The sequence below is a fragment of the Diplotaxodon limnothrissa genome, linkage group LG10 (assembly GCF_057381915.1).
Source record: "Diplotaxodon limnothrissa isolate DT_005_m linkage group LG10, D_limnothrissa_male_GT1.1, whole genome shotgun sequence".
Taxonomy (NCBI): Eukaryota; Metazoa; Chordata; class Actinopteri; order Cichliformes; family Cichlidae; genus Diplotaxodon; species Diplotaxodon limnothrissa.
The window spans coordinates 24,826,357-24,840,190 of record NC_140605.1 but is presented as its reverse complement, the minus strand read 5'-3'; the positions used below and the strand labels follow the sequence as shown (position 1 = coordinate 24,840,190).

The window sequence follows — 13,834 nt, the reverse complement described above, 5'->3', positions numbered from 1 at the left end:
TGACGAGAGGGAAGGCTCTGGCCGAGCTCAAAGTGCCTAATCGGTGGTCGAATGGACCCCCCTTTCTGCTCAACAGTCCTGACACATGGCCAGAGAATCCGAGCTCCGAGCCCAGTAATGACGAACTTGAGCTCCGGAAAACAGTCTTCTGTGGAACCTCTATCACCTCCACACCTACCTGTCAGGATGGAATGGCGTGCAAGACTTGGCAGGAGCTCTTGGATGTTATTGTTAAAGAGCTTTGTGGTCAGGCACTCTCGACTGCGCCATCTAGTGCCGAGGACTATCAGAATGCTGAACAGGCCATCCTCCGGCAGGCTCAACAGGAGTCATTTCCCGAGGAGTGCAGATTGCTTTCAGAAAGAAAACCTGTCTCATCCAGAAGCCGCTTGCTTACCCTGGCACCTGAACTGGATACCTCAGCCGGCCTCATCAGAGTAGGGGGTCGGTTGCGACGCCTAGAAGGTCTGGACGGACCTATATTGCATCCGATTGTCTTGGATCCTTCACACCCTTTCACACGCCTGCTCATCCAGAAATATGATGTTGATCTGCATCATCCAGGCCCCGAACGGGTCTTCGCGGAGCTGCGGAGGTCTTACTGGATACTGCGTGGAAGAGAGGCAATTCGCAAGCACCAGCGAACCTGTCCTGAGTGTCAGCGTTGGAGGGCACAACCCTCTGTTCCCAAGATGGCTGACCTTCCAGCTGCTCGGCTTAGACTGTACAAACCAGCCTTTTACTCAACCGGTGTTGACTGTTTCGGGCCTATGTTTGTGAAGGTAGGAAGACGTCATGAGAAACGCTGGGGAATCATTTTCAAGTGTATGACGACGAGGGCGGTACATCTTGATCTCCTAAGTAGCTTAGACGCGGATGCGTTCCTCATGGCCCTGAGGCGATTCATAGCCAGAAGAGGGACACCGGCAGAGTTATGGTCTGACTGTGGGACCAATTTCAAAGGGGGAGAACGAGAACTCAGAGAAGCCTTTGCCAACATGTCAGAGACATTGCAAGGGAGGCTCGCCCGTCAGAAGATCAGATTCCAGTTCAACCCCCCGGCAGCCCCACATTTCGGAGGTGTATGGGAGAGGGAAATCCGTTCAGTGAAGACAGCTCTGCGCACCTGTGTGGGTTCCCAACCTCTTCACGAGGAGGTACTCCGTACAGTTCTGCTTGAGGTTGAATTGATCCTTAACGCAAAGCCCTTAGGCTACGTTTCCACCGACGTAGCCGATGTGGACCCTGTGACACCCAATAGTCTCCTCATGGGGCGGCCTGATGGATCACTACCCCAGGTGGTCTACTCTGAGACAGAGAACCTCAGTCGGCGACGTTGGAGGCACTCACAGATTCTTGCTGATCAGTTCTGGGCAAGATTCATCAGGGAATACTTGCCTGGCTTACAGGCAAGGCAGAAGTGGCAGTCAACTCCTCCTGAACTTCTGGAAAAGGCAGTTATTATGGTTGTAGATCCACAGCTGCCTCGAGCCTTGTGGCCAATAGGCCATGTGATTAAGGTTCATCGTAGTGATGATGGACTTGTCCGATCTGCTGATGTGAACGTTAATGGACGTGTTTACACCAGACCAGTTGCTCGGTTGGTAGTTTTACCTGCCGTGCCATCGGAAGACAGCGATACTAAGCAGAATAGCAAGTCGCCTCCCTCAACTGATTAGGGAGCCTTTTTTCGGGGAGCAAATGTGTAACCACATTTGGGGGCGGCTGTATAAAAGGCTCTGGGATTTTATGTCTATGTTCTGCAATATTGTGTGGGGTGGAGTCGTAGGAAATGACGTAGGCAGAAGTTGGGGGTATCGCGATGCTACTCGAGAAGGGGAGATTTTTTCAGTGTTAGTTCTGTTACCTCGTAAGCTGTGTTCCTGGTTGCCATCCTTCACGTGATGCTCCGAGTGTTAAGTTCATGACTGGAAGTAAGTTTCCTTAAATATGTTCATTTTCCGATTCTGATGTTGGCCGCGGCTTTAGTTACATTCTACCGCATTGTAGCACCGCATTTTTTCATCTCGTGACTCGAAGCATGTGCCGCCGGCCGCCGCCATTATGTAGTAATTTTATTCGGCCACACGATGGCGCCAAAGACCTTTGTTTACAGTGAACATACACATTTAATAACATACTTGTATATAATATAACTGAGATTTGGACAAGGAGTATACATAAGTAACTGTATCATTGTGGCTAGGGTATAGTTTTGCCTTAGCTGCAGTAGGAGGAGTGGGTGCAGTGCAGAAATCAGCGCCTAGTGGAGTTATTGCCACACAGGGTGTGGATTGCCTAACAAACCGGTCTTTATTCTATAGGATAATAAGGAGAACCTTGTGTGCGTTTCATAGGACAAACACACACATATAGGCGTGGCCGTGTCAGCTGCACAGCTCTGGGCAAGAAACCCGAGCTGTTGCTGCGAGAGTGCACCCTGGAGCCAGGCACATCAAGCAGGGTTGAGTTTCCAGTATGCAGAGCAATATAAGGGAGGCTAAATTTAGGAAGCAAAACAAGATGGCTGTTACTAAAAGTTAATCTAGATCTAGATGTGCAATCAGCCATTCCTATCATTATGGGCTCTAATATTGGAACACCAGTGACTAATAGCATTGTTGCTCGAATGTAGGCTGGGTAGTGAAAACACTTTGAAAGGTACAGTTATATCCTATGTGCCATATGTTTATATGCATGTTTATCTAAAATATAATGTCATAAATGCTACAATGGTTTTCTCGAGCATTTGATAGAGCTATAGTTCATGACTTTAACCTGTTGTCTGTCTTGACACTTCTCTCACTCAAAGCTGCAATTGGATTGGCGAGATAAGGCTAATCAGTCAGCCTCAAGCGCTGTGGTTGACACACTACAGCTCAGCAGTGCTGAAGAAGCCCTGGAATGTCTTAAAATTGTGACTGAGCCACTGACTTAAATATAATTCAGGCAGGCATCCCTGAGAGATCCTAAATATGTCCAAATCTTTTCTTTTACTAATCTAAAATTCACTGAGGTGTAAAATATAAATGTTCTCTCTGCTATTTGTAAATCATAATGTTGTAGCTCCATTACAGTTAATATAAACTAATGCTGCATTATTATTCCACAGCAGGTTGGAAAGAATGAAAAAGCTGTCATGCCAATGAGACTGAGAAAAAGACCAAAAATAAAAGAAAACAAAACAGAATTTGCTCTAACGTAGTGAAGTCAATTTGAAAACTGCCCCCTCTAGCTTTTCACAGTGTGCATTACACTGTATGTTCATAATTAAGTGACGCAAATACTCTGAAATATAGTAGGGACATAATGCCCTAGCTTAAACTAAGAAAATAAGATTGATAATAATCATTAACATTATTAAACAAATTTAACGTTATGAAATGATTTAACAATGTCAGTTATAACTTTATAATATGCTAAGTGTGAGAAGCAAGAGTCTGGTGAAGCACTGGTGTCATGTCAGTCATGAAGGTGCAGCTACAATATCAATCATAATACTGAACCTGTCCTGCCTGTTTAATCTTAGTTACTCAGTATAAGGACTAAGGCCCTTTATATTTTAAAATTGTGCAATGTTACGTAAGGCCCAAAATGGCCTCCGTACAAGAAAGTAGTAGCTCTAATATTGACCAGTAACGAACCACCACACGCACACTGTAATGGGTTACACAAGATTTATTTGTTCTTTCTCCGGGTAAAACTACTGGCTGAAGACACAACTCTGGCCAGGAATCCAAGGCCCAAAGCCACCGCGGTCAGGGTTGTTAGCCTGGTTACAAACAGGGGAAAGGTGGTCACTTGGAAGAACAAGCAGCCAAAACGTATCAATCCTGCATCTTCCTCAAAAAGGCTTGCCACCCACCTTTTCAGGCCTGACTTCATTCGAGGCTGGGTCTCCACATCACATCCTGGGAGCTGGAACTTCCCCAACACTGGTCCAGTTTCCTTGTCAGGGGCACAGAGAGTCTCCAGTCCAGTGTTTGTTTTCCTGCCTTCCAGCACATCCACTCACATCCCAATAAGAATGAGTCCTCCCTCCAACATCCACCATGCTATACTCTGTAACACAGACTATAGAAAAATACTAATTATAGTTCAGTCTGACAGTTAAATTTAAATGTCTGATCCTTACATTTGAAAAATGTAAAGAATTAAGTGTAAACCCTCAGGCAGGTTGTGTGAAGACATGTCTGAAAGAAAACTGCTCGTGTTACATTTCCCTGAGAAAATACCTTATGTTGTTTCAGTTGCACAGGTTTTACTTGTTTGCTAATATTTGTTAGCAATGCTTCTAATTTCTCTCCTTGTGCACATTCTCTCAGTGGTCTCTTTTATTGTTACGCATATATTTGTTTTTGTTTAACCTCACTGGTATCCTGCTGTGGTATTCCATACAGTCACTAAGACAAAAACAAATAACACGCTCCTACTCAGGTATCGCTGGTTTGCTGTCTTGTACCTCCTCTTCTGCTTTCTGCTACTGCACTCCCTCTTGTTTGCTCTCTCTATTGCTAACTGGAAGGCGATTACAGGGATTGGGGAACCAGTCATTACAATGATTATATTCGTTGCAAAATTTAACATTTTTTGGTTACGCAGACCTGACAGTTTGCCAGTTAGAATACCAAACATGACTGGATGACCTCATCACCAATTCAATTCAATTGAATTTCAATTCAATTCAGTGTAATTTATACATTGCCAAATCACAACAACAGTTGCCTCAAGGCTCTATATTGTAAGGTAGACCCGACAATAATAACACTGGTTTGTGGTGCAGGCAATGGATATCTGCAACTACTATCATCTTACTATCATCTTAACTCTATTACTCCCAGTTTCAGCCAGTCCTTCATTGTTTATGTGAACATTGTTTTCTGTTCTTATTTTTGCTTCTAGGCTGCATTTTAAAAAGAAATGATAGTCCAGTTACATCGCTGGAGAGAATTATGGAAAACCCTGAGAGACGAGATGAACTGAAGCAGAACTGCAAGAACCCAGAGACTGATGAAAGCTGTACAAAACAAAGAGGACTGAGCAATTTTGAGTGTTCTGACTTAGAATGTAATGAGGAAAATGATAGAAACTAAATAATAAGCAACATGTCAATCTCTGAATAATGTGGATAAGTTGGTTGCAAAGTGGCCCATAAACAAAAACACAAATTTAAGCAACCAGAGCATTTTCACCTGTTTGACACATGTAAAACAAGTTAGCTTTTGTTTAATCAAGCTGAAATAGAAAGGACTCTGATTGCTATATGTGGTAATCAGTACGTTATATGCAGTGAGGTGTAAGGAATGTCAACATTAGATTGAGACAAAAGATTGAGAATAAATGGCGGAAATTATTGACAGTTGTGGGATTGCATTAACAACTTGTTTTTTTTCTTTGATAAAGAGTTCTGGAGGACGTCCATTTTTTCAGCTGCTTATCCAATGAAGTGTTGCAGGAGGTGTAACCTATATCTGACTTTGGGAAAGAGGCAGCATACACGTATCCGTCACAGCAGAATAACAGATAGACAGAGACACACACAGCCTGTGGGTTGGACTCGGCCTGGGTTCGAGTCCAACCCACGGCCCTATGCCACTCAGAAGTTTCCCCTGAGAGTTTCACATTAAAAGCTACAGATGAGACAGTGACGGAAACAGAAAAAGAGCTGTGGTTTTTAACTGTCAGTCTCACACTTGGCTTAATTTGTTATTGCCTTTGTTGTCGGTGAGAAACTTGAACAATTATATGAGTGATGTTTTTTTTGTCTTTTGCTGGCAAGCCCCAAACACTCACACTGCCTTTTGGAGAAGAAGAGGAAAACTGTAATGCCCACACTCCACAATTTTTATCAAACATTTTGAATCCAGAGGGGATTTTAATAAAATAAAGGTCACAATAATAGCATCAATAAGCAAGCTGTTCTTTAGAAACAAATATGGTCATCAGAAATGCCAGCCCTTATGAAAATTAAATCAAGATTGTCACAATAACCGTCTATATCTTGTTTCTCCTAAGGACCTGAATTGTTGAACTACTAGTTAAAGCTACCTGGCTTAGAACAATATCGGTCCCCCTGAGCGCACACAAAAAAAAAAAAAATAGATAAAAAAAACCTCCAACAACAAGAACAGAACAAATAAACAAAACAAAAGGAGCATAAAACTTTTGAAAACCCTGTTAGTATAATTAACCAAATGTGAAGCCATACTTTTGGTCTGATAATGGCAGAAAACACCAGCACCACAAACATGATTGAGTGAGGTTCGGCTTTGCAGCTTTCCTAAATAGACACATAGCAAATATAGCCACCTTTTGTGGTCTGACAAAAGGGGCTAAAAACTAAAGCATGTATGACCAATTTGTACTGTACAGTTGTGGGAACCAGTGCAAAAGCTCCTTCCTTAATTCTTATCAGAGAAGAAGAAAAGAGGATAACTTTAAATTTTGGTATCGATCAGATACCAACTAAATGTGGGGCCAGTATTCCCCACACAATGCCAAAAACAACACTTTTAACTTAGAAAAAAAGTTAATGTAGAGGAGAGCAGTGTGTTATGACCTATGAGTTGATTCATGATCGATTAGCAAATTCTGAACACATTTTAATGATCACTAAATCACAGTGACTTTTACTATTCACAATAATTGGTTATACTTTTGAAACTGGGTTTTGTGGAAACCTAAAATATAAATGTGCCTATTTCTAAACAACTCTTCTATAAATCAAATTGAGATCACATTCAGTACAACGAGGTTTACACATACAATATTTCTTTGTATTTCCCCATAAATAATTTACGCAGTTAGGTTGGCAACATACTGAACTTAGAGGATAGAAACAAAGTATTGATTCTATCATGCTACTATCAATCCAATACCAATACCAGCATTGGTATCAATACTATTGATATTTAGATTGATCCGCCCATCTGTAATGATCAGCCTTCTGCTTGTAAAACATTCACAGTGCAGTCTTACACTGCCATATAGAAAACATCCCCTTTTGAATGCGGTAAGTGAAAGCTTATAATTTTAATCCATGCAGTCTGATATTGATTAAAACTAACTAAAAATCTGTAAAAATTTATTTAATTAAATTATAAATAATAATCCATGTATACTATTTCATAGAGACTGTATAACTTTTAATTTGTGAAATCAACCTTTTATGCAGTGTGGCAAATGTTTAAATAATACAAAGAACAATTAGGGCATTTGTTAAGAATAAACTAATATTATTGATCATTTTGAGAATAAAGTTGAATTTCAAGATCAAAGTTGAAATTCTATTTTGAGAAAAAAAGTCAAATTTGGTGATTACAGGTGTTTCAGGACAAAATGCCATGACTGCTATATACATTCTACAAAATGCCTTGTGCAGATGAATTAGTGAAACAAATTGATCAGCCGTCTTATAGTGTATTGTGATACAACGTACATCCTCTTCATTGCATGAGGTTGCAGTCATCGATATTCCTGCATCTGTCCATTGGGAGGCATTTAATTTGTTATAAATTCATTCAACTCTTCCACGTTTGTGTGTTTTTTCCTCTTTCTGTCATACTTATCACCACACTTTGGTTATGTGCTAAAAGAGAAATAATTTTATGACCAAAAACAGATTATGAAGTAGGATTTTACTAACTCATCTACACAAGGCATTTTATAGAGGGTATAGCAGGCGTAGCAGTTTGTCTTAGTCTCCACATTTTATCTTTTTTCTCAAAATAGAATTTTGACTTTAATCTAGAAATTTTCACTTTATTCTCAAAGTGATCAATAGAATAAGTTGAAGTAGAATCTGTAGAATAAACTAGGGCAGGCATACCTTCCAAAAAAATGTGACATGATTCTAAAAGTTGACCTCTGTGTTACAGAAACAATGATTTTCATTTACATCAACATCGCAATTCTGGCAACAACAGCCCTGGCAAAAGGTATATTGTACTCTGTTTTCAATACAGAAATACTGATTGAATTTGTAAATTTGTACCAGGTTTTTTTTTATAGAATCAGTTTCGTTTTAATCCATACAATCCTTACATAGAAAATTTTTTGTGTTTTTGTTTCTTTTAGGATCAGTTGAATGCATTTTCTCGGAATCTCCTGGAACCCATTGTTGTTTTGGAGCCGTAGGACAGTCGCTAATTTTTCATGTGTCATATAAAACTGATACTTCAATTGTAATCGTGAAGGATAACAAACACAGGGTTTTAAAAACTGACAATCATGAGACTGTGTTTTTAGATCATGAATATGTAAATCAACCAAATGGGATCAATAATGGAACACTGAAACTGGTCAAAGCCATGAAGAAACACTCTGGATATTACCAGTTGGAAGAACATGACTCTAATGGAAAGTTACTGAAAAAAGCGAATCTATGTCTGAAAATACATGGTAGGTTTTTATTTTATTCTTTTGTTTGCTTCAAACTCAAGTTAATCATTATTATTAATTTACATGAATGGCTTTGTTTTATTAAAAGATAAAAAAGCAGATATTGTAAACCTAGTACATTAATTGTATAGTCATTTTTAATTTTTTAATTGAATATATATATATATATATATATATATATATATATATGTGCGTGTGTGTGTGTGTGTGAATATATATATATATGACTAGATTAAATCTTAATTCGATTAAAATTCGTTATTGCTTTAATCTTCAAATCTGCAAAAGCAAAAATACTTTACTGCTTTACACTTCACTGCACAGATTTAAAAAGTAACCTAAATATATATGCAGGATACAGTAAAACAATATTTGAGAGAAAACCTGAATACTAAATCAAAATTTGAGAATGGTCTGTTATACTGAATATGGGGGGAGCAAAGGCTGCAGGTTCATATTTGAGTTCTGTCTTTTAGAGAGTATTAGTTCATGTTATTGACAAGAAATGTAAATCTTAATTAATTCTTGATGCAAAAAAGTGTCAATGCCAGAGGCAAGAGAGAATACTACTGGTATTCTTTTGGCATTTGATCCCTGTCAAGGAATAAAAAAGGGGGTATTTTATGTGATTAAATCAAACTGTCGAAATCCTTTGTCTTTTTACTGTCAACAAATTCAATAAACTTGAACTTTAAAGATTAATGAAGTTTAGGTAAAAAATCTATGCATGCTTCCAACCGAAACAAACAATAGAAAATAATGCATTTTATTTTGTGAATTGGTGAACAAGAAACCCTTGAAACTTTTTAAAGGTTTTAAGACTTTAAACTTGTCATGATCTGCGGAAACACAGATTGTGAGTAGTGAAATAAACGACCCAAAATGCAGACTCACGAACCAAATTTATTAAGGCTGATGTCCAGAACGAAACTTAGGCAATCAAACAAAAGCAAAGGGAGCTAGAAAACCACTAAGAAAAATAAACTGAAAACAGGAAGACAGATGCTAGAAGACAGGGAGAAAGTGACTTAATGATCCGACAAGACACAAGGGAGACTGAGCCATTATAATACAGAGAAGGGTGATACAGAGAAGTGAAGACACATGGGAACACAATTGGAGCAAACTAGACATAACAAGAAATAACAAGACAGAGGAAGCAAAATTAAACATAACACACACCGGACAAGAGACTGTCATAGCCACACCGAACGTGACATTCATAAACAGACATGATAGACAACACACTGGGAACTCACAGGGAGGACACAACGTGAGTTCCCAGGAAAGCCTAAGAGAACTAAATTAAACAAGAACTAAAAACTAGAACTTAAGTAACAAAATACAGAGTCCCTCTCAACTGAACATCAGAATCTCGATATTCTGCAAAAATGAAGTCAAGACAAAACCCTTATGGCACTAATTGTAACATATCTTTGCATTATTATATTATTGTCTTTACCTTACAATATAAAGCACCTTGAGGCAACTGCTATTGTGATTTGATGCTGTATACATATAACTAAATTAAATCTGGAAATTCAAATTTTCAACCCTAGAATGTTATTCATATTTGCTTATTGTTATTATTATTATTATTATTATTATTATTATTATTATTATTATTATTATTATTATAACTTACATTGCTGTTTTAAAAAAAGATTTCCCCAAATGTGAGATAAATTAAATGTATATTTTTCTTAATACTTGATATTTTCCTATAAACCTTTTTTGTGACTTAAAAAATACAGTGCACATTAACTTATACGATATGCGTTATGTTTGTGTTGTACACTGCTTACAAAATATGATTACATGTCTTCCAGCTCCAGTGTCAAAGCCAACATTGTCTCAGACATGTTTGTCACCAGAACAGATGAAGATCAGCTGCTTCTCTGAGGGAGATGGAGTACAATTAATTTTGAGTTTGGATGGTCAGATACTTATACAAAGCAATGACCACAACCAGTCCCTAACCATTTGGACAGCCGAGTTTCCAAATGTTACCATCATCTTAGATGGAAAGCTGACTGGAAACTTTATGTGCGAAGTTTGGAATAATGTCAGCAGAGATGAAATCGTTATTCCCCTGGCAGCCTGCAGTGGTAGAGTATTTAAACGTAAGATTTTCTGAGACAACACTACATATTTTCTTTCAAAGGGAAATTGGATTTGAATTTATATGCAGTAAAATAAATCATTTACCATATGGTTTTGGTTGTCGCTTGTGAATTCTTGCGGGAAAAAGTTAGTACACATCTCCTGTGACTTCAGATGTTACTGTATGTTGAAGAAATGGATAGGAAAAGCTACTAATTGGAAATATTTAAGAAGCATTTTGGTATTTCAAAATTCGTCATGATATTCAATATTGTTTGACATTTGCTTTTGCATTCTAGGTTCTATTACAACATTGACAGTGGCTGTGATAACCAGTGTCATCATGCTGTTTTTTATTGTAGTTTTGATTGTGGTTGTAAAACGTTTTTCCAAGAAAACAAGACCAACAACAGTTGATGAAGGTAAGTAAAGTATTTAAAGCCTTGCTGGGATTTTTTTTTCTTTTTAAACAACATAGCTTCATCCAAAGCACAATACACTTTTTTGTTTATTTCCCCTCTAGGTAACTTTGGCAGTGATGTTATCTACACAGATGTTAGAGTGATCAGAAATAACAAATGAAATAAAACCAACTTGGGAAAATCAGCTGGGAAAGGATCCAGCCCTGACCCTGAAGTGTTTAAGTAGTTAAGAAGATGCATGGGTGTTTTTTGTTTTTTTTTCTAAATTTTGTTTTGTTATTGGTAATTACTCTAAAATTTAGCAATTTAAACAACTAAAATGGGTAACAAGGATGAATAATGTTTATTGTTGTGGACATGTATTAGGATATTACAATCAATTTACAATATTCATTCGCAACAAACAGTGTAATCTTTGACACTTCCAGCTTGCACATAACTTCACACAACACAGCTATGGACAGAAACAGCTCCTGTCCTCACTAACAGCTGAAATAGTTAATGTTCACAACTGTTAATATTCTGTAAAGCTTCTGTTTCAAACAAATGAAATGATCAAAATAATTAGTAAAAAGAATTAGTAAAAGAATAAAACCTTTATAAACTTTATCCCAAATCCTTATTTGGTTAATTCTAATTTGTAAACTGAAAATTACCAAATGTTTCAAGAAATTACTTCTTTGTTATAAGATCTGTTTTTGCAGAATGGTATAACAATCTTTGGTATCAGTATTGTACTATCATCACTACATACGTATATACATATATATCATATCATATGTCAAAGCATATATCCAGTGAATATATATATATATATATATATATATATATATATATATATATATATATATATATATATATATATCTGTATATACATGAGGAAGACTATTTAGGAAGTTCTTTTTCCACGTATGCATGTATGTAGCTTCTATAAATTTGCTAAACCTTCATTTGTATTTTTGAAACAAAAAGAGTATTTTTATACTTGAAAAAACGGGGATTCTACATGTTGCTAGATGACAGGCTGATGTTGTATTAATAAAAGGCATTCTTGTGAATTTACAGCACTTTGCTTCCTTTTACTGTTGTGTTCTTATGTTTGCATCCCTAGTCTAACTGCCCATAACATAAGGAGCGTTAATGTTCAAAAGTAAACTCTGCACATGCTTTTTAATTTTTTTTAGTCATTCAAACTTAGTAGATCTGTGCTGTATTGTATCTTCAGAGATAAAAATAAACACCCAAGTCATTCCTGTTTCTGAAGCAGAGATAGTGAAAATGGAACAAGTTGTGGTTTAAGCACACAAACACGTCTACGGTTTTCATGTCTAATGTGAAACTTCCTGTTAGCATGTTCTACCAAACTTTGATGTACTATGCATGACTTGGGAGAAAAAAGCTTTAATGGTACTTCATGCCACATAGTTTTGTAAGTTTATGGTCTGAATTCATTTAGTAATGCTCCACTGTGGGCATATCACAGGTCCTACTTGCACATGCTTTCTACATTTACTGACAAGACAGTGTATTTATAATTCTATGAACGCGAGCAGTCAAGTTTTGATTTCTGTTTACTCTCAGTTAGCTGATTTTAGACTTACGATAGATTGATTCTGAACAGTTTATTGACATTCAGGGCCGAACTGGCATGCCGGGTGTTTTCCTGGTGGACTAACAAACTTTTGGGCTCCTGTTTGCTGGCCATACAAGCACTGACCACATGGGCCTCTGCCCCTGACAGGTGCACAAAGCACTGAAGACCGACATTCTCTTCTGTGACTGAAGGCTTAGAGTAGGGCTTGCCATTTTCATGTTGGGCCCAGCCTGGCTCAAAGACCTAAGGCCAGGCCACAAGCACTCTCAGTGGAGTAGAGGAAACTTTTTCATTGTCTCATTATACTCATTCCATGTCTGTCATGTGCATTTATGTATGTTCTCCCAAGCCTGTCTTTTCTCTCTCCCTATTTCTCTCCCTCCTTCCATGTCTCATCCTCTTTAATGTGTTTACCTCTCTGTGTTTCCTCCCATTGTCTCCCCAGCCTGTCTTGTTCCCCTGTGCATGCCTTTTTTTCCGGCCCCCTGTCACTGGGTATTTTAGTTTGTGTCTTAGTGTTTCTAGTTTTACTTTGACAGCGTCATGCCCTATGTTCAGTGTGTTCAGTTTTGTTTCCTCCTGTCTCGTCTCCCCTAATTCATTTCTGCTGTGTTGCCCATGTGTTTCCACTTCCCTTGTCACCCCTCTGTGTATTTGTTATGTGAGTTTACCCTTGTTCACTATCGGGTTGTCTCTTCTTCATATCGTGTTGTCTGTTCTTCGTGCATTATGTTCAGGTATTTACGTTTAAGTGTTCCATGTCCAGGCTTCATGTTCCAGTATTTGTTTAGGTTTACTTTTCCCAGTGTAGTCCAGTTTGTCTACCAACAGTTGACAACTAGGGTGTCCTGGGGCCACATATATACTAGCTATCATAGAGCCTGATCTTGTAATAATCAAACAAGGGCATTTTTGTGAATTTACCCTCTATTTCCCCTTTTGATAATGGTGTTTTTTTCCCCCTTTAGATACTAGACTTGTAAATAGCGTTGCTTCAAAGCTAAAAGTCAGTATCGCCAGTGCCTACCCTGACAGTCTGTCCACCACATAAGGAACTTGCGTGCTAAAAAGTATTCCATATAACGTACTGTAACCACATCTCTTTCATTCTGTGTAGCTCTCGTGTTGTTTTGTATCTATGTAGTTAAAAATACACACCCTAGTTTGCTACTGTGTGAGGACAGTGAGAATGGAACAAGTTGTGGCTTAAATAGATTCTATCATGCATTGTTTTTTGTCTACTGTGAAACTTCCTGTTTGTTTCTTTTAACAGACTTTGTTAATGCAGACTATGTTGCTGAGTGTACATGCAGGA

At 38.1% G+C, this 13,834-nt stretch overlaps 1 protein-coding gene across 1 annotated transcript; it reads left to right on the top strand.

The window, feature by feature from the left end:
* Positions 1–7,882: 7,882 nt before the first annotated feature.
* On the top strand, positions 7,883–11,085 carry LOC146624524 (uncharacterized). The gene is made up of 5 exons (XM_085363457.1): positions 7,883–7,937; positions 8,077–8,400; positions 10,230–10,523; positions 10,866–10,925; positions 11,027–11,085. Exons 1-5 carry the CDS (start codon positions 7,883–7,885, stop codon positions 11,083–11,085), a joined length of 792 nt encoding a protein of 263 aa, XP_085219583.1.
* Positions 11,086–13,834: the final 2,749 nt, after the last annotated feature.